General features: G+C 46.5%; 1 protein-coding gene across 1 annotated transcript; it reads right to left on the bottom strand.

Moving 5' to 3' along the window:
* Positions 1-355: 355 nt before the first annotated feature.
* On the bottom strand, positions 356-17,676 carry TECTB (tectorin beta). Its single transcript, XM_037165588.2, has 10 exons — positions 17,601-17,676; positions 16,710-16,900; positions 15,304-15,446; positions 15,126-15,198; positions 8,361-8,464; positions 8,138-8,221; positions 4,144-4,306; positions 2,716-2,788; positions 1,611-1,643; positions 356-450 (listed from the first exon to the last, which is right to left on the bottom strand). The coding sequence occupies exons 1-10, from the start codon at positions 17,674-17,676 to the stop codon at positions 401-403; spliced, it is 990 nt and encodes a 329-aa protein (XP_037021483.1). The 3' UTR covers positions 356-400.
* Positions 17,677-18,253: the final 577 nt, after the last annotated feature.

Genomic DNA, 18,253 nt, shown 5'->3' with positions numbered 1-18,253 from the left:
ACTGACTTTGTGGCCTTGCCCTACATTCTCCTCGACATGCTCAGCAGCACTTGGTTGGCTGTGCTAGTCTTTTAAAATTAGAAGAGGTTTCAAAGCATCCACCACGGCCCTGACTTGAGTTTAGGGATTGAAGACGCCCCCGCCAGTCATAGGAGGGGATTACAGGAGCTAAGAGCCACAGGAAGTGACGAGAGAAAGTAGGGCCACCAAAGAAAAACAGTCGCTGAAATTCACAAAAATCATTGGAACACATATTTGGCAAAGCGCTATTGTCTGTTCCCCAACAATACGGCCTTCTGTCTGTTCTTTTTTGACAGCACAAAAAAAAAAAACCTGTGAGTTTGTCATCGTCAGAGCTGACCTTGAATGCAGGAGCCACCACAGCCTGCCAGGCTGGCTCCTACAAGACGGCGCAAATCCCCAGCATCACGATGAGGTGGTAGAGAACATCTGTGAACCAGATGAAGGAGGCCGCACACTCAGCAACAGTTCCACGAGGGTCAAGGACTACTCAACAAGTGTAACTAAAGAGCCAACCCAGGGGTGTGAAGGAGCTTTTCATAAATCCTACCCATTTCACAGTAAGTCACTTTTGTCCACCCTTTAGGGTTCCCTAGCTCCCTTTCATCAGTACAAAGGATCGCACTGATGAACTTCGGATATGGACCTCTGACAGATGGGAATCTGAACTTCGATAGTACAGTGATGGTGTGTTTCACTGTAGGGCTTTAGCTGTAGAACCTCTTTTTAAAACTGAGAATCTGAGATTAGAGTCTTAAAAGGTTGGTTGACGTGATTCCCCGTAATTGCAAGAGCAAAGTTGGCATCTGTGAGTGTATTAATGAGTAGAAACATCTTACTGTGGTTGTGTACTGAGTTGCCTCTTTCTCATCAGACGGCTGAGGTCTTGGGCCTTGGCTGACATGTTTCCTCCTCTGAGAGCCCTTCCTGGCTGCTCAATCATTTCTCTCCCTCCCCCAGCCCTACATTTCAGGAAGGGCAGGGGCCTTGCCAGTCTCATCTCAATAACTATACAGCCTAAAATAGCACCTGGTCTGGTGTTACGGTAATTATGGGGGATCATTCCTGATGTTTGCTGTGTGCTGGGCATTGTTTGGTGCCCTTGGCTGTAACATTGAATCCAAACAACAGCCATGTGTGCTAGTGGCAATTACTAGACTATTTCACACAGGAAACTGGGGACTACAAGGGTGAGGTCATTTCCCAATGTCACCCAGTTAATGAGGGGCAGAGTCATAGCAGGAACTCAAATATTTGTTCAATGAACTGATCATTGAAAACCACTGATCCATTCTCTCAATGCGGGCACCAAGCAAAGCCACCTGGTGATGTCTTTGCCGAGACTTGGGGAGTGGGATTCAGTTCTGCTTCCTGAGATTTTCCCTGGCCTCTCCCCGACCTCAGAGCTCAGGGGCTGGCTGGAGAGAGACTGCTCTACCTCCATCCCCCTCTAACCACTCAGGTGTGCTCAAAAGAGGAGTTTGCAATTCTTACAGGCTTTGCTGGGGCCAAAGGTAACCTTTTAAAACATGCATCTGTGCTCAGAGCATTGCTCATTGACATTTCTCAGAGGTGCCTCTTTTCCTTACCTGAGAAGCTGTAGAGGCTCCAGAATCCCCTGCCTGTAGTGAGTAAAGAGAGAGAGTGCCGAGGGTTTAAGCCAAGATCGTGGAAGAAGTCCCAGAGCTGTGTTTCTGAAACACAAACCTGACTGTATATGTATCCTCCCCGATTAAACCAACAGGCTCTCCACTGCCTTTAGAATAGAGTTTAGAGTGGGGTTTACAAAGGCTTCATCTCATGCCATTTTCTCCTCAGGGGTTGGTGAACTTTCTGGGAAGGGCCAGATAGTACATATTTTCAGCTTTGCAGGCCAGATGGTCCTTATTGCATCTGACGTAGCGTGAAAGCAGCTGGAGACAACACCTACGTGACAGCTGTGGCCGTGTTCAGAAAAACTTTCCTTACAGGCCCTGAAATGTGAACTTCATATAATTCTTCTGTCACAAAATAAAAAGTATTCTTTTTTCAACCTTATAAAAAGTTTCCTAGCCTTCAGGCCAGACAGAATCTGTGGCAGCCTAGATTACTAGACTGCCAGCTGCAGTTTGGTAACCTTCACAGGTCTTCCCTAAGCTCCAGATTAGGTCGAATCCCTTGTCATACACTCCCATGGGCCCCTCCCCCACCGCCATTGACAGTGTCTCCCTTTCCCTTACATTTAACATCTCTCCCCATGCAAGATGGTAAGTTCTTTAAGACAAAGTCCCTGGTGGGAGCGGGGCTGGGCTCCTCTATTTCTGAAACCCTAGTGCTCAGGGTAGGCCCAGTTCCGGCTGCTCAGTAACATTTCTTTCCCGTGCACTGGGTGGTCCCAGTCAGTTTCATTTTCTGTTATGATTGTTGACGGCATACTGTATCTGAAAGCTGGGCATGTCCTAATTCCTTGGGGATGGGTTGGGAAGCTGGAATTCAGGCCACAGGTAGAACTTGACCAGGTAGCTGACCGACTTTAACTGCTTGGTTTGGCATGAGCTACCCCACCCCCACCCCCCAGTTAATTGATTTGCATCACAGAGGAAGGTTGTGTCCATAGTCACAGCTGGTTTGGCAGTTCAGTTAAAACGCTCCAACCATCTGTGCCCTTGGACGCAGCCCAGAGTAGACACAGCCACGTGGGACACAGAGACTTACTGCGGAGGGAGAGCTCCACGACCAGGACGCCCCCTGTCTGGTCCCGGAGGAGGCGCTTCCGTTTGTCGCAAGTCTGCAGACCCAGGACGAGCAGAGGCAAGAGGAGGGCGGGAGGTGGGATGAGGCGGGAGCACAGGAGAGAAAAGAAAGACAAGATATTAAAAAAAAAAAACAGTCTCAAACTTGACAGAGTCAAAATTCCCCAGCTAAGAGAGATCAATTACCTTATATTTTTTAATAACCTAGAAAGACATTTTTCATCCCTTCCTTAACTTGAGAAAAGGAGGAGAGCTTTACTTTATCAACTCTTCACGCTGCAGGAAATCCAACCGGGGAAGTCACTGGGTGTGGGAGGGTGTGATGATTTTTTTTTTTAAATAAGAAATAAGGCTTTTCCCCAGCAGTTACTCTCACCACAGCGACCTGAGGTGGCATCTGGTTCATTTTCCTTCCTTTTTCAAATGCCGTGCTAATAATTATCCTTTTGTCGACTATTCAGTGTTTCTTGCTCCCTTGTCTTTCTGGTCGCTCTGAAGCGACCATTTTCTGCCAAGTGAATCAACAGAACTAGAGATTATAATGTTGTGTCTGTTGGTTACTGTGGGTGATGTGAGGGCCCTTCCTCACCAAGCTTCTTAGGCCCAATAGACCCAAGGAGGTAAGCATTCGGGATTTAACACTTTGAGGCTCTCAAAGGCAGAGACTCTCAAACTTGAGCGTGATTCAGAATCACCCGAAGGACTTGTGAAAGTACAGATTGTTGGGCCCACACAGAGTTTCTGAATCAGGTGGTCTAGGGGCGCCTGGGAATTTGCATCCCCAACAAGTCTCTAGGTGACCCTGAAGCTGCCATGGACCCCATTTAGAACCACTGCTCAGAGGACCAGGGTCACATCAGGTCACAATGGAAAACTATCTTTCACCTAAATCTGCTACACCTGTTGATTGATGGCGTTGAAACTTCTCGGGGGAGGCAGTGGGGAGGAGGGGAAACTGCCACTCAAGAGCTAAAAATACCCACATTTTGACTCCCATCCAGAACCTATAGCTACCACTGAGATTTTAATTTTCCTTTCTGCTTTTCAACTTTTTCAAAGCATTTCCACGTCTGGTATTGCTTTCATTTGACTTACCATTGCTCTCTGGAAAGGAAAGGGCACCATTATGTGTCACCACCCTACCTTTAAAGATGAGAAAGCAAGGCTCCAGAGGTCAAGTGACATGTGCCAGACTGTCACTTGGTGGCAGGGTGGACAGGGCCCAGAATGTCTGCCCCATAGTCAGTGTCCTTTCTTTCCTTCAGAATGTCCTCAGCACTCCCCTACCCTGGTCTGGTTACCACATCCCAGCTAAAAATATAGCTTCTCAAATAGCAGCAACCCCCCCCCCCCCCGGGTAACAGTCTCACTCTGGAGAGAGGTGGCTCACCACCGGGCAGGAGAGCTTCTCACTGTCACAGATGAATGTCTCGCAGTGTAACCAGACCTTGGAGAGTTTGGGGATGTTCTGGAACCGGAAAGCATTGAATTGGAAGGTCGCCCTGTGGTCTTTCCCGTTCTCATGCACAAAGACTGTTTCATCTGTGGGGCAGCTGAGGCACATGGGGGCCAGGGTGGTAGGGAGAGGGAGAGAAGAAAGAAAATGTTACTCATGCGAGCCAGCCAGAGCTTCTCAGGCACGTTCAAACCCAGCACGTACATTCCCCTGGGCTTCACGAAGCATGTTATCCTTCCAAAGCACCTTGCCTGGCAGCATCTCGCTTACTTTCATGACTTTCATTACTTTCATGACTTTCATGGTCAAGGTGAGGAGCTGTGAGATGGGTGTGGCCATCCCCATTCCACAGCCAGGTGACAGTGAGGGGTGAGGGGAGAGACTTAGGAGAAGTTATACACCTGGCAAGGAATGACATGTCTGTCCCAAGGGAGTGACCTCTCTGAGATAAAGCCCCCCGGAGCCCAGGGATATGTACAGAGAGCAGGGATGTGTACACAGTGAAGGCAATGGGGCTGGCGCAGCGTCTCCCAAAGTGCTGCCATTGCCTCCTCAGCCAAGCCACACCCAACAAGCTTCTGTGTGTGTATCGTGAGGTTTTGCCACTGGGAATTTGAACTTACGTTATGCTAGTTAAGTTCTATATCTATTCTATAATTACCTTTGTAAAAATGTGGTCATATTTGTCATATGGGAGCAGAAACAAACGACTGCAAGGAGAGCATCTCAACGTCAACCCTGGCTATTTCAGAGTGATGTGATTATGACAGTTTTATTTTCTTCTTGTGCTTTTATGTGTAAGTCCCAAATGTAACGGTTGCAATAAAGGGAAAAAATTAATGACACAGATGGGCATTTGTTGAAGCCATTTGTTCTCACTGGGGGGCCGTTTGCCTCCCAGGGGACATTTAGCAGTGTGGTTGTCCTGACTGGGACAGGTGTGGCTGGCATCCACCGGGGACAGGCCAGGGAAGCTGAACAAACATCACGCAGTGCCCAGGACAGACCCCCTCCGCCTCCGTACACACACAACGAAGAATGATCCAGCTCGAAATGTCAGTGCTGTTGGGATCGAGAAACTGGGGTTTAAGCAAAACAATTTTTCTTTTACCAAATGCAGGCCGATTCCCTATTTGAGTGCCAGACATTCAACCTGGTGTTGGGAGGAGATACAGTGGTACTTGGGAATGGACAGTGAGGTCCACAGGAGTATGGGTGTTCGTTTTCTGCAGGTGATGGGAGCACCAGCATCTGTCCTCTGTGGAACAGTCTATGGGTCCAAAAGCTTAAGACCCCTGGACCACACCACAGTGGGCCCCAAAGCTAATGTGCCTCCCAGAGTGTGTCTCTATTATCAATCTGACTCCACATGCACCAGAAAGCAGCACAGCCACCCCAGAGAAGCTTCATGATGTCCCCTTCCCACCCCATTGTATTAGAACCAGACATTAGGGGCCAAACTACAGAGAGGACCGAAGGAATGTTAACTCTGACAGTGAGTGAGTGAAATGAGGAGCAAACGCTGTGCCTGGTATCGGGGACCAGGGTCAGAAGCTGGCCTCTGCGCAGTGACGGGGCTGGGGGCATTTACAGAGCTGTGAAACGAGACTCTTGGAGGATCATTTGGTCAAAACACCTGAGATTCTTGTACAAACTCAAGATGTTGAGTTCTTAAAATAGCTCCTTGAAGCTGGAGTGCCCAGCCAGTGGAAAACAGTGTAAGCAGAGCTTTGTCGGGGGTGGGGAGGAGGCAAGTCATGGGCAGGACTGAGATGCCTTGGCACTGTTGCTGCTTGGCAATGGCCGTGGCGCCTGCCCCTCTGTGCAGACATCTCTGGATGGTGGCATGCCCACGGGGAGGTTTTCACACCACTGCCGCAGGGGTCTCCATCCCCACGGAACCACGCTGCCGGATGGTGTATCTGCTCAGAGCTCTCCGGGCAACTCTGGAAAACTGGGTTTTCCTCCCAAAGGGCTCAGTGTGACCCAAAAGCACCTGGCAGATTGTGGCAGTGGACTTCCTCGTTCTGGCCCTTGGCGTGGGTCTTCGTGTATGTAGTCCCGACCTTCAGGGCCATTTATTTCAACCAGGCTGGCAATGGAAATAGCTCAGGACTCCTCCCATAGGGCTATGCCCAGGGACCTTCTGCACGTGTGACAGACACCCATTTCTATGCGCCCTTGAGTTTGTGGGGCACTTTTTAGATGACCCCAAAGCCACAAGCATTCCTTTTTGTTTTATATGACACATCCGTCAGGTGTATCATGTGCGCAACAGCCTCAGAACTATCTGCAGGTAGAAGCCATTGCCCATGTGGCTGTTGTGTTAGAGAAGTTCCAATGCCTGGTGGTAATTTCAGGTCCTGGTAGCTCAGTGACTTATTTCAGCATCTCCCCGGGGTCCTTTGATCCCACAGCGGCAGAACCTAAATGAATCACTCAATGACAGATGGGAAGTAAGCTCCCAAACTAAGCTCCCTTCTTTGCAGAAAGCTTTGCCGGCTTGCTCAGAGGTGGCTCTGCTGGCCTGGCCTAGTCATGCCACCCAAGAGATCACGCTACTACCTGAGACTGGGCCCCAGATCTGTCCTCCTCCAAGCTCTAGATTTAGGGCGAGTTTCAAAATCCACCTGCACCTCAGTGTTCTCCTCCATAAAATAGAGGTTATTACATGACTTACTTCACAGAGGCTTAAAGAAATGTAAATAAATTACTATTTGTAGAGCACCTAGTTAGCGCAATGCCTGGTATGTTGTAAGTGCTTTACAAGTGTGTGTTAAATAAAAACAAATAGCTCAAGGTTCAAAGTGGCTTGGCCTTTGTTATCTAATCACTTTTGCCCCCGGCCCCAGTGTTTACTCAAGTGTTACTGATGGGTTCTGGGAATAACACGGGCAGAGTGGTCTGCTCGGGTTTGGGGAGTGGCCTCGGCTGTGTTTACCAGTCATCATGTGGGTGATGCCCACATCTCTGGTCTAGCCCAACCTCGCCTCTGTTTTTCAAAGTTACAATTGTGTTTCTGGACAGTTGTCATCTCCAGCTTACCATGTAATCTTTGTGTTCAAGGAGAACCCAGAGTCCCTTATCCACAAAGCCATCAAAAATCCCCAGCCATCAACAATACACCATTCTCCACCTTCTCAATCACGGACTCGACAATACAAAGCCGTCTTTGTCACACCTTCCTCAGAGTTCCTGTCCTGTCAACATCTCTCTGCCCAGCACACCCAACTGGTGGCTAAATTTTGATCCTTTCTCTCCTCCCTGCGTGACTTGTCCATTCACTGCCTGCACCTCCATTCAGGTATTGGCACATTTGGGTCAGTAGCTGCTGCTGCCTCTAACCTGGTCTTTCCTCTCCTGTGTACTGTCTCTAAACCATCCAGTGTACAGCTTTCAGAGCTACCTTTCCATTGTGAGATTTTCGTACTTTCATTATCTACTGAATTAGTTATAAAAACAATGATATTATTTAAATCAGTTGGATACTGACTAGGTGCTCTGTGCTAAGCCTTTTTACATGGATTATCTAATTTAGTCCCTGCCAGAGTCCTGGTCTCAGACAGATTGGATTTGAACACACTCCCCCTCCCCCATACCAATTATGTGACATGACTTAACTCCTCCTGTGCTTCAGTTTTCTCATCTGGGAAATGGGGGTGGTAGGAATAATACCTGCCTGTTGTAAGGCAAAAGAGTTAATATATATGCTAAAGTTCTCAGAGCAGTACCTGGGACCAGAAATCACTACAGAAATGTTTGCTAGTCTCAGGACTCAGCCAGGAAGCGCAGAGGATGTCTACATCCTCTAGTACTAGGTTAACTACAAGAGGCTCCACCCCTTTCTCCCCAGCTTTGCCAGGCCAAAGCAGACCCGGATGTGCCTGGCCCCACCCCTCAGGCCTGTGTGCCAGAGAGCAGTACTTACCCCTTGTTGATCAGCTGCCACTGCAAGGGATACATGAAGTCGGCTGAGGGTGTGGCCCAGCAGCTATTCAAAACCACTTTGAACCTGGAAATGAAATCAAGGGCATCACTTTGAGCCAGAGAGTTGTATGCCTCAAAACATTTGGTGATTGAAGAGTCTCTTGGCCAGTCTTTTTTACTGTTCTTTGTCTTTAAAAATATAAACACGGAGAAAATGTACTTACCTAACACTTAACCCTTTGGCTTCTACTCCTGCAAACAGATCTGACCCGATTTCGTGTGTCTCCAGGACAAAAGGGGCTTCTTTCTTAATGGAGAACTTGGCATTCTTTGGAAGGAAATTGACACTGGGCATTATGACCTCTCAACTGAGCAGTCGTGTCTGACAGCAGCAGATGAATTGGGCTGGCGTGGGGTGGGGATCAACCCAAAGGGCACAGGTACATGAGGCCACAGTGAGAAACCCTGAGGCCCAGAGAGGCCATAGCTCCTAAGACGCTGGTATCATCCTCGGAGGGATGAGGACATCCCATGTCTGGGTTTGCTGGTGCCAGTGAGATGCATACTGTATGTCTCATCTGAGCCAAAGAGGAACAAGACTTGTCTGATGGAAAAAAGAGTGGAGTCCAGGAACGCCGACGCACTGTGCGTTCCTGAATCACCCATGGGCACAGGGACCACATGCACGCAACACTGCTTTGCCCTTGTTCCTCAGCTGTCTGGGCTGGCCCCAGCCTGGGTTGGAAAGTTTAGGATCTGACTCCCAGCACGGTTAACAACAACAACTCATGGATCCCCTACTATGTGTCAGGCACTGCTCTCTCTACTGGACAAGGCCCTACAGCCCAGTAGAGATGTTTTGTCTATAGATTATTGGGTAACAAAGCACAGATTTCTGATGCCAACCACCCAACATTCTAGCAGGGGAGACAGTCCAGAGATGGTAGGGAAGTAAACTGTGTATGTCAGAATAGATGAGAGCACAAAAGATAGAAAAACTGTAGGAAATTCGAGCAGGGTAAGGTGGGTTGAGAGTGTGGGAAGGGGTAAGCTGCAATTGTACATAGAGTAGTAGCTGGGGAGGCCTCACTGAGGACGTGACATCTGAACCGAGGTTTGGGGGAGGTGACGGAGCCTGTTCTTCAGGCCAGGTACTAATACTAAGAAACTCCTCTGCGCTGCACCCAGGCACCCAAGGAAGAGTGTTTCAGCCAAGACAAAGGCCCTGGGGCTGAGAGTGTGGCTGGCAGGACAACAAGGAAGCTACTGTGCCTGAGCAAAGGGGACATGTGGGAGGGGAGGCAGACATGTGTGGGGTCAGGAGACCCAGGTGATCCAGAGGTTATGGAGACAGATCCAGTGGAAACTGTGGTTTCAACTCTGAGTGCAACGGGGAGTCATGGTCGTGACTTGAGTACAGAAGCACTTCGGTCACAGGCCTGGAGTGTCTGGTCTTCAATGGTCATCTTCATCAGGCAGTTCTGGGTGAGTCATTAGGAATAAATAGCAGTGTTTCTGGTTGACTTACCCAAATGAGGCTGATTTCTCCATTCTTTAATTGCTGGGGTCAACAACTGTAGTAAAGACCTTTAACTACTCTCCAAGTTTAGCTTTCAGAGACAAAAGCATCACGACAGAAGGACAAGGATCCTGGGCTGATTCTAGCTCCTACCACTCTCTTGGGACACTATAGGCAAATCAACCTTCTGGGCCTCAATGTTCCCATCTTCAAAATGGGAATAATCTTTGCAGTCCTTCTTCACTTACCTTGCAGACATCTTTTTATGATGGTGATTTTATGTAATAGAAGCATAAAGCTTAAACCAGGACACTAGTTAAAATTTGAGGTTCATGGACTTGCAGCTTTGCAAAACTGCAATAGGTAAACAGTGGCAGCAAGAATATCTAGTTAAAATGGACTTCAACCCCCTATGGCTCAAATGCAAGGAACTTGCTGAGAGGCCTCAGAATCATCTTCTGGAAACTCTTACATTATTTTACTGAAGTCTGGCCAGGGCTCCTGGGCTCACGTCACCTAGAAATCTGATGTTTTCTTCTAATATGTCATTCTCCTCCACCATTTACATGGTTGCAATAATTAAACAAGAATGCTCTTAATCACAAGTCATTCACTAGCTCAACAGGCCCATTGAAGTGACAGGTTAATGGTAGTGTTTATTTATTACTTTACTTCAAGAGGCCATGTCCAGTGTGGAAACTAGGGATGGAGCTGCAGTCCCCAGTTCAGTGAGAGGGGCTTCTCCATCACCCAGGATGCGGCCGACAGACTATTGGGAGAGTGGAACGATACCTCTGCTCCCAGAGGAAGCTGCCGGATTGTTTCAAAGTGGAGAGCAGAATCTACTCTGTTCTACACTGTCGATGCCATCTCTGAAACAAAACACTCTCAGTGGTCAGTTTCTTCACTTCTCACCCTACAGCTAAGGCAATGCTCAGCTCAATACGCCACTCCCGCCCCCACTCCTGCGACTTCTTTATAACAGGAAGATTAGAGATCTGTTTCCAGGTAACTTTGCCCTACAGTAGAAGCAGTTTGTTTTGGCATCCCAGGAAACAGAAACGCCACATAAGCTACTCATTCAGTGAACTGGATGAAAGAGCACCTTGGAAAATCCTGCCATCTGGCCCGTCACTTGATCGAAAGATTGAGTCACGATAGCTGGTGACACAGTGAGAATGGGCACATGTAGGTTAACAACAGTGTGCATGGGCAAGATCTGGGCGTTGCTTTTGCTCACAGCTCAAGGTGAGATCTCAGTGAAAGAAGACTGCCCAAAGCTAAACGTACTCTGGAACGTGTTCCTGGAAATTTTCTAGAACCTTGAAGATGACCTCTGACTCACTGTGCCCTACATTGGTCTGACAAGTTCTAGAATATAACATTTCAATGCCAGGCTCTGATTTTTAATAAGGCCACTCAAGTGGACCACACCCAGAGTGACTAGATGATGAATGGACCATCAACAGTGGGAAGATGTTTAGCTGGGGAAGGACAAGCTTGAGAGTTGAAGGACCATCAGCAGCATCAGTACACGGCATTATTCCAGAAGACAGAACCAAGACCAATAAACCAGGATTCAGGATGTCATATATTGTACACTGATCTAAGATGGGAAGGTCCAACTTGCCTTTGGGAGAGGTAGGGAGCACAGATCAGCAGTCTTGCAGACGGCTTTTGGACTTTGCATGGACAGTCAAGGTGGACCACCTCTGCAATTCATCTGGACTCTGGAAGCCTATGACTTTGGCCCCTATTGTTTGTATGTGTTCGATCCCAAACTTTTTCATCTCTCTCTACCTTAGAGGAATTGTCAGTACAATTTCAATTGAATGTCACCCCAGTCCTATGCTGATATTGATGTTCAACCTTATAAAGGTAACAACGCTTGTTCTGGAAGCTCTCAGTTTCCACTTTAAATGGGGTCAAAGGCTAAAATCGTGAGAATGGCTATTTTTACAGGCACTTACCTTGTGCTGGGCATTCTGGTAAGTGCTTCTTAAGGATTATTTCATTTAATCCTCATAACAAACCTATGGGTAAATACTAATATTATCCCAATTTAAAAAATACATAGGTGGAAGCCCAGAAAGGTTAACTAAGTTGCCCAAGGTTACACAACTAGCAAACAGTAGAACCAGGCTTTCAAACCAGTGGTGAAAATAGCCCAGGCCTATTTTCTTAACCACAGTGCTAGGTTACATCAGCAAGCTGACTACATTCCTTGATAGGATTGGGAGTCAAAATAACTTTTTGCCAAGAAGAGCAGTTACGGGCCTTCGGCAGGAGTGGGGAGGGGGTAGGAAGGGAAGAGAGGAAGCGTGGTGAGTAGAAGTGGTGGTGATGGAGCTCAGCATTCGGAGTCTTCGGAACCCTCGGCAATTAGCAGAGCATTGATTTCATTGTGCAATCTAGGGCACAGCTCTGTCACTGGTAATTTGATGGAAATATATGCAGGGAGCAGCTGTTGCTTCAGAAACACACAAGAATGCCCTCAAAGCGGAAGAAGGGAGGGGAGGTAAAATACCAACCACACGGCAGGCATCGGAAACGGAGCCCCTGGTGGGAATATTAAACAGCAAATTCGGTTGTAACATCAGAACCCCCTTTTTGTTGAACCTGTCTGTTCTGTAAAGGTCTTGGTGGGTCCCAGGGGAGGTCTTAGCCTCATTTCTAGAACAATTCAAGGAGGCATCCTGTGAAGTCTATCCGTCCAGCCCAGAGGATGGCTTGTATGATGCTGAGGACATGCCTCTTACTTTTTTCCCCTCTCTTACAAAAGAATAGACCCTTTCTGGTTCTACAATTTGATATTTATGTCTGAAATTTGGCCCAACATAGCTGATGGTAGATGGTGACTTTTGACAATCCTGATGCCTTTCCAATTCCAACTGTTGTAAGATCGTCATAGGCTCCTATCTGTCATTTTATCTGCTTAAGATAATACTCACGCACTTCCAGACAGGGACTCAGTTGTAAAGCAGCCCGCCGTTGGGACATTCCGTGACGTCGTTGTCAGTGTGCGAAGCCTATTTTTCTCTTTGGACTGTCTTCATCAGTTATGCTGGTGGCTCCTTTCCTTGCCCTGACTCTCAGCGTGGTATACATGTTCCTGATCACAGGTCTGGGGGGCTATTCGGGGCTCCTTTTTTTCAGAACTCAACCACCGGTGTGTGTGGCCAGGGCACAGCTAGGTTTTGTGGGACCTTGAAGCTTATTTACCGTATTTTGCTGTGTATAATGCACACCCATGATTTTGGCCCAAACTTTCAGAAAAAAAAATCTTTTGTTTTAATTTCTTAATTCAATGATGTATTTATTTATGTTTAGATACTTGGTTTTTGTATTATAATGGATTTTAGCATTTGTTTTGGAACATGTGATGGTACGAGAAATTTTATGTAACAAATAATTACAAAACTCAAGAACAGATACAAAGTATTTCCGGTACTACCCATGTATAATGTGCATCTTTATTCTTCCCTCAGAAATTTGGGCAAAAAAAGTACATTAGACACAGCAAAATTTGCTAATTTGGGGAGCCCTCTTGATTAAAATAACCAGAGTTTTCAACACAAAAATTAGACATAGGCTTTGAAAGGGGCCTGTCCAAGTGGAGGGTTTGCAAACTTCAGCTTCATTCCCCTCTCAGTAAGTCTGCCTCAGAGAGCAGGGTCAGGGGACCTGTGTGCCGGACTAGACACCACTCTGACTACCTGCGGGATCTGGGACAGCTGACTTCCTCCTTCGGGGCCTCAGACCGTCATCTGTAAAATGGACTAGGGTCTCTTCTAATTCTCACCTTCCAAGTTCAGCAGGGTGAATAGCTTCCAGGGAGTCAGTAAGGCAAGTTCAAAGAATTCAAGGTCAGTGGGGTTCTAGGTAATAGAGTTTGTTTTCTTTGGGAAATGAAGGGGTTGAACATGATGACCTCTAAGGGTGTCTTCTAGCTCTACTGGGAAAGTTTCTATTTTTGCCTGCATCTTCCTTTGGCCTGGGGGCTAGTATCCTGTGTGCAGACTTCCTCACGGACAGCTGCAGGTGTAACATACAAAGCACCCCTTGGTATTACGATAGCCAAGATTTGGAATGAACCCAAATTCCCATCAGTAGATGAGTAGGTAAACAGCTATGGTACATTTACACAATGGAATACTAGTTGGCCGTAAAAAAGATGAAAAGTTTACCCTTTGTGACAGCATAGATGGACCTGGAGAGCAGCACACTAAGTGAAAGAAGGCAGTCAGAGAAAGACAAATCGCCTATGACTTCACTCATATGTGCAGTCTAATGAACAAACTGAACTAACGGCAAAATAGAGCCAGACTCATAGGTAGAGAGCAGGCCTACAGCTCTGGGAGGGGAAAGCATGGCAGGTGGAAAGACTGAGTAAAAAAGAAAAAAGAGAGAAAGAACTCATGAGCACAGACAGCAGGGTGGTGACTGTGGGGGAGAGTGGGTGGGTAGAGGTGGAAGAGGGCATAGCAGGTTTACATGGTGATGGAAAAAAATAAACAGAAATAGGAGCCAGCCCTGGCTGGTGTAGCTCAGTGGATTGAGCTCGGGCCTGGGAACCAAGCAACCACAGTTTGATTACTAGTCAGGGCACATGCCTGGGTTGCAGGCCAGTTCCCAGCAGAGGACACACAAGAGGCAACCATACATTGATTGATGCTTCTCTCCCTCTCTCCTTCCCTTTCCCTTTAAAGATAAATAAAATCTTTAAAAAATATATAAAAATAGGAGCCAACATGGAAAACTTTGTAGGAAGCAAAATAATAATAATAATAATAATAATAATAATAATAATAATAAAAAATTTTAAAAAGCACCTTCTAAACAAGAGGGCAGCTGGGCTGCATATTTAGTTTCTCTGGAGCACTTTATTTTGAGAGAAATGAAAATGTGCCTTTAACTTCGATGTGAACATAGGCAGTATTGCCCAAATGAGACAGCGAGGAAGCCCACTTAGAGGAGGGTTTCAGAGACCAAAGAGCTAGGGACCGAGGCCAACCCCAACCTGTCTCCTTAGCCCTGTCACAGGTAGGAAGCTCACTACTCGGTGCAAATATTGTAACACCAGCTACATCCAATGTATATATAAATCTCTTGAGTGAGAAATAGTGGAAAGTAATCTTGATCAATTAAGAGTTAGACATTGTCTGACTGTCTATTGACCCTTGGCAACTCATAGGATTTCTCTTGCCTCAGTTTTCTCATCCATGAAATGGGAAGGTTGATCTATTTTTTTCCTGCAGTCCTTTTCAGTTCTTCTGTCCAGTCTATGAATCTGCCTTTCTGCTGCATTCAGCTTTTAAAGAAGGTTGAAGCTAGACCAAAACTTCCATCTCAGCTTGAATTCAAGAACAGAGCTCTGTGTAGAGCTTAGGGAAGAGCAAATCCCGAGGAAGCATCCCATCACCTCTTAGAGAGGCCACAGGGCAGTGATGGGAACTGGGAGGCCACTTACAGTGTAGAAGTTGAGAGACAATTGGCTTTCAAATGTGCCCATGCTCCCGTTCTTCACGTGAACAGTGGCCACTCTGAAAAGGGGAGAGAATTTTGCATAAGGACTGAAACACGCCTGATTGACAGGGACTGAAGAACACACACAAGGCAGCCAGCCCTCCACTCTCTGAGCAACTTACCTCTGGTCAAAGGCAGCCTGGTTCACCAAGTAGGTGGAGTGGTAGGTGCAGGAGAAGGAGTAGTTCACAGGCTGGTTCTTCACGATCACTGTGCTGTCATTGGAAACAATGTGGCTGTAGAAGTGGTAGATGGGGGGCTTGTACTGGGGAAAGGAAGAAGGTAGTTAGGGTGGACTGTACCCCATGATGAGAAGGAGGGTTCTGGGAATAGTGATTGAAGATGGCCCCAAAAAAGGCCCCGGGGGAGACATGAACGTCTGCTGTTGGGAGTAGCATCCACTTTTTTGGGGGATCTATTTTTATAAAGAGTTCTTAAGCCCGTTCAACTACAATTGTTTACAATAATCTAAGTTGAATGTTGTCCACCTAAAAGAAATGCATATGCCTTCTGGGCTTCTGACCAAGAAGAGCTGGCTCAGGCTCTTTATTTCCCAACATTGACTTTTCGCCCATTTCCCCATCCAAGTCACCTTACATGAATACCTCCATCCATTTAGGGTGACTTCTAGAAATCTCCCATTTCTAGAACAGTAATGCCTAAGTCCTTTGCTCTATTCTTTTTACAGTCATGAGCACTATTTCTGAGATTCTTGCCTCTGTCTTGTTGAACACTGATATCACACAATATTGCAGTCTGGAGGAATCTTGAACATCCACATAAGGAGTGACCTGCCTAAGACCGCATGGATGATTTGTAGTTCACTCCACCAGGATACTCAAAGATGTGATGTTTTTGTCAATCATGCCACTTCATCACTGAATCTCTATGTGGTCTTAGGAAGATGAGGTGGCTCCCATTTCCTGAGACCTAATTTCTATACAATCTTCTGTAGTCAAGGCAGTAGAACAGCCTCCCTTCCTGAGCATGACTATGTCCCTACTGGATCTGTGGCCCCCAACTGGTGACTTTATTGGGAGGTGTCAGATTTCTCCTCTGTCACATAGGGTATTGGCAAGATGACCTTTCCTGGGTATTTCGTAAAGCCTAATTATGAATTGTGTTGTACTTTGGTTACTCTTATAAAATGCCCTCCCAAATGCGCTTTATCACCACTTCAACGTCTCGGGCAGAGGATGTCCCATCCACCCACCCCAGGAAGGGTAACAGCCTGTGAGTACATGCTCAGAACTTAGAGCAAAGTAAAGGTGGGAAAAGTATGTTGTTCTACTCACAGAGGTGGCCTAGCTGGCTCTGGCAACAGATTAAGAGAATAAAATTCAAATCCGAAGTATCAGTTAAACTAGGCAGAAGAGAAGAATTTGAGTAACACATCCCAAGAAATAAGATTGACTCTTAAAAGGAAATGGGTGGATTCTAGACCCTTTTAAAGGCAGACAGCAAACATCATATCCTTGGGCCCAGTTGTCTCATCTTAGCGATTCCTCAATGTGTGGCCCAAACTCACCTCGGACTGGGTTCCACAATAGGACTTGTTTTTAGGTGACAAATCTGGGATCACAAATTGGTAGTAACCTCCTTCGTGGACCCCGTTGTAGCACACCCCGCCGAGCGCCAGCTGGTGTACTTCCCACCCATAGGGACACTCGGGGATTTTGGTGATGATGGTTTTGGGATAACAAAACACGAGGATGACATCTGGAAAAAGTATACACGTGGTTGGAAATCAGACATGGTGATCATATTGATCTACATAAGTAGCAGAGGGTCCTAGTTATACCTGAACAGGCAAAACACTTGGTTAGAAACACTTTCCCTGCTGTTCTTCATGGGCTGTGATAAAACTTCCCCCAAACTTCAGTTATCAAATTTCTACCTTTAGTCTTTGCTATGGCTGTGTAATATCTGCACTAGATTCAGTATGGATGCAAAATTGGTCCACTTTTAAATTTTCATCTCTTTCAAGGCATATATCTGTGAAACCAGATTGGATTGATTGGAGATATATATATATGTCATGTATGTAAAAAATTCCAAAAACCCATGAAAACAAACACAAAACTTAAAATAAAAAGTCCATTCACTTTTTAAAATGTCTGTTTATGTGAAACAGTAATTCATGGCACAAGATAGAAATTTAAGTCAAGTAGAAAACAGAAAAAATGTGGAGATTTGATCCCTATCTATTTATCCATCTATCTAGCATTCTCTAATTTTTATTCAGTACATTTTTGCTTCCTGTGGGCAAACTCTGATTGGTACACCAATCAGAGGGCTTAAGTGCTTCTACTTGGCAATATTATTGCATTTTCATAACACTATAGTCACAGAGCTCTGAGCTTTGCAAAGGGAAGTTTCAGGAAATTTTCCAGGAAAATGGACCACCACCAGGGCATACCTGCTTTATTCGGAGTGCATGATTTCGCTGAGGCTTCTACAAAGACAGCCAACAGGACGAAGGCCCTCATCACCATTGCTTCTCAGAACCTGGTCTCTGCCAGGGGCCCAAACCACGCTGGCCAGATGTTCACGGTCCTGCCTGGGTCTGAACCTGAGCCTCGATCATTCTAGATCAGAAAAAGAAGCGAGAAATTAGAATCAAGGGTGAAAACAAAGCAGCGGACACAACCTTGGGGGCAATTTTCCAAGCAGATCTGAAATGCTGTCCACACCCTCTTTCTAGTGGCTCCTGATCTGCACTCAGAGGCAAAAAGCAGGGCTCATACCACTGGGAATGTCAACAGCACACGGAGTTGCTCATGTTCCCGACTGTTTCATTCTCTCCGGACTGTGGATGCTGCCTCCCAGATGCCGCCCAATTCTCCAGCCCCAGTCCTAGCCTTTATATAGGCTGCAGGTGTAAAAGAAACCAGCTCCAGATAAATCACAAAGAACACGCATTATCCACTGCGGGGGGAATAAAGGGGACCTCGCACAATAATCCAATGGGAAGCTCAGTTACAGCCACTTGAGTCTAATTTCTTTTACTTTACAGAGTTGGACAAACTTTTTTTTAACCACTTCAACCAGGATTGGAATAAGAAATTGAAA

The sequence above is a fragment of the Artibeus jamaicensis genome, unplaced genomic scaffold, assembly GCF_021234435.1.
Source record: "Artibeus jamaicensis isolate MK-2021 breed Jamaican fruit bat unplaced genomic scaffold, CSHL_Jam_final contig_490, whole genome shotgun sequence".
Lineage (NCBI taxonomy): Eukaryota > Metazoa > Chordata > Mammalia > Chiroptera > Phyllostomidae > Artibeus > Artibeus jamaicensis.
The sequence above is the reverse complement of the archived record's forward strand: the minus strand, read 5'-3'. Positions and strand labels throughout refer to the sequence as shown.

Bases quoted from the DNA above. Each gene is read 5' to 3' on its own strand.
- TECTB (XM_037165588.2), bottom strand. From the start codon at position 17,676: ATGGTGATGAGGGCCTTCGTCCTGTTGGCTGTCTTTGTAGAAGCCTCA. The intron at 4,307-8,137 runs GTAAGTACTGCT...CATGTGCCTCAG, and splicing joins TGGCAGCTGATCAACAAGGG to CTGCCCCACAGATGAAACAG. The intron at 1,644-2,715 runs GTAAGTCTCTGT...TACTCACTACAG, and splicing joins CGTGGAGCTCTCCCTCCGCA to GCAGGGGATTCTGGAGCCTC.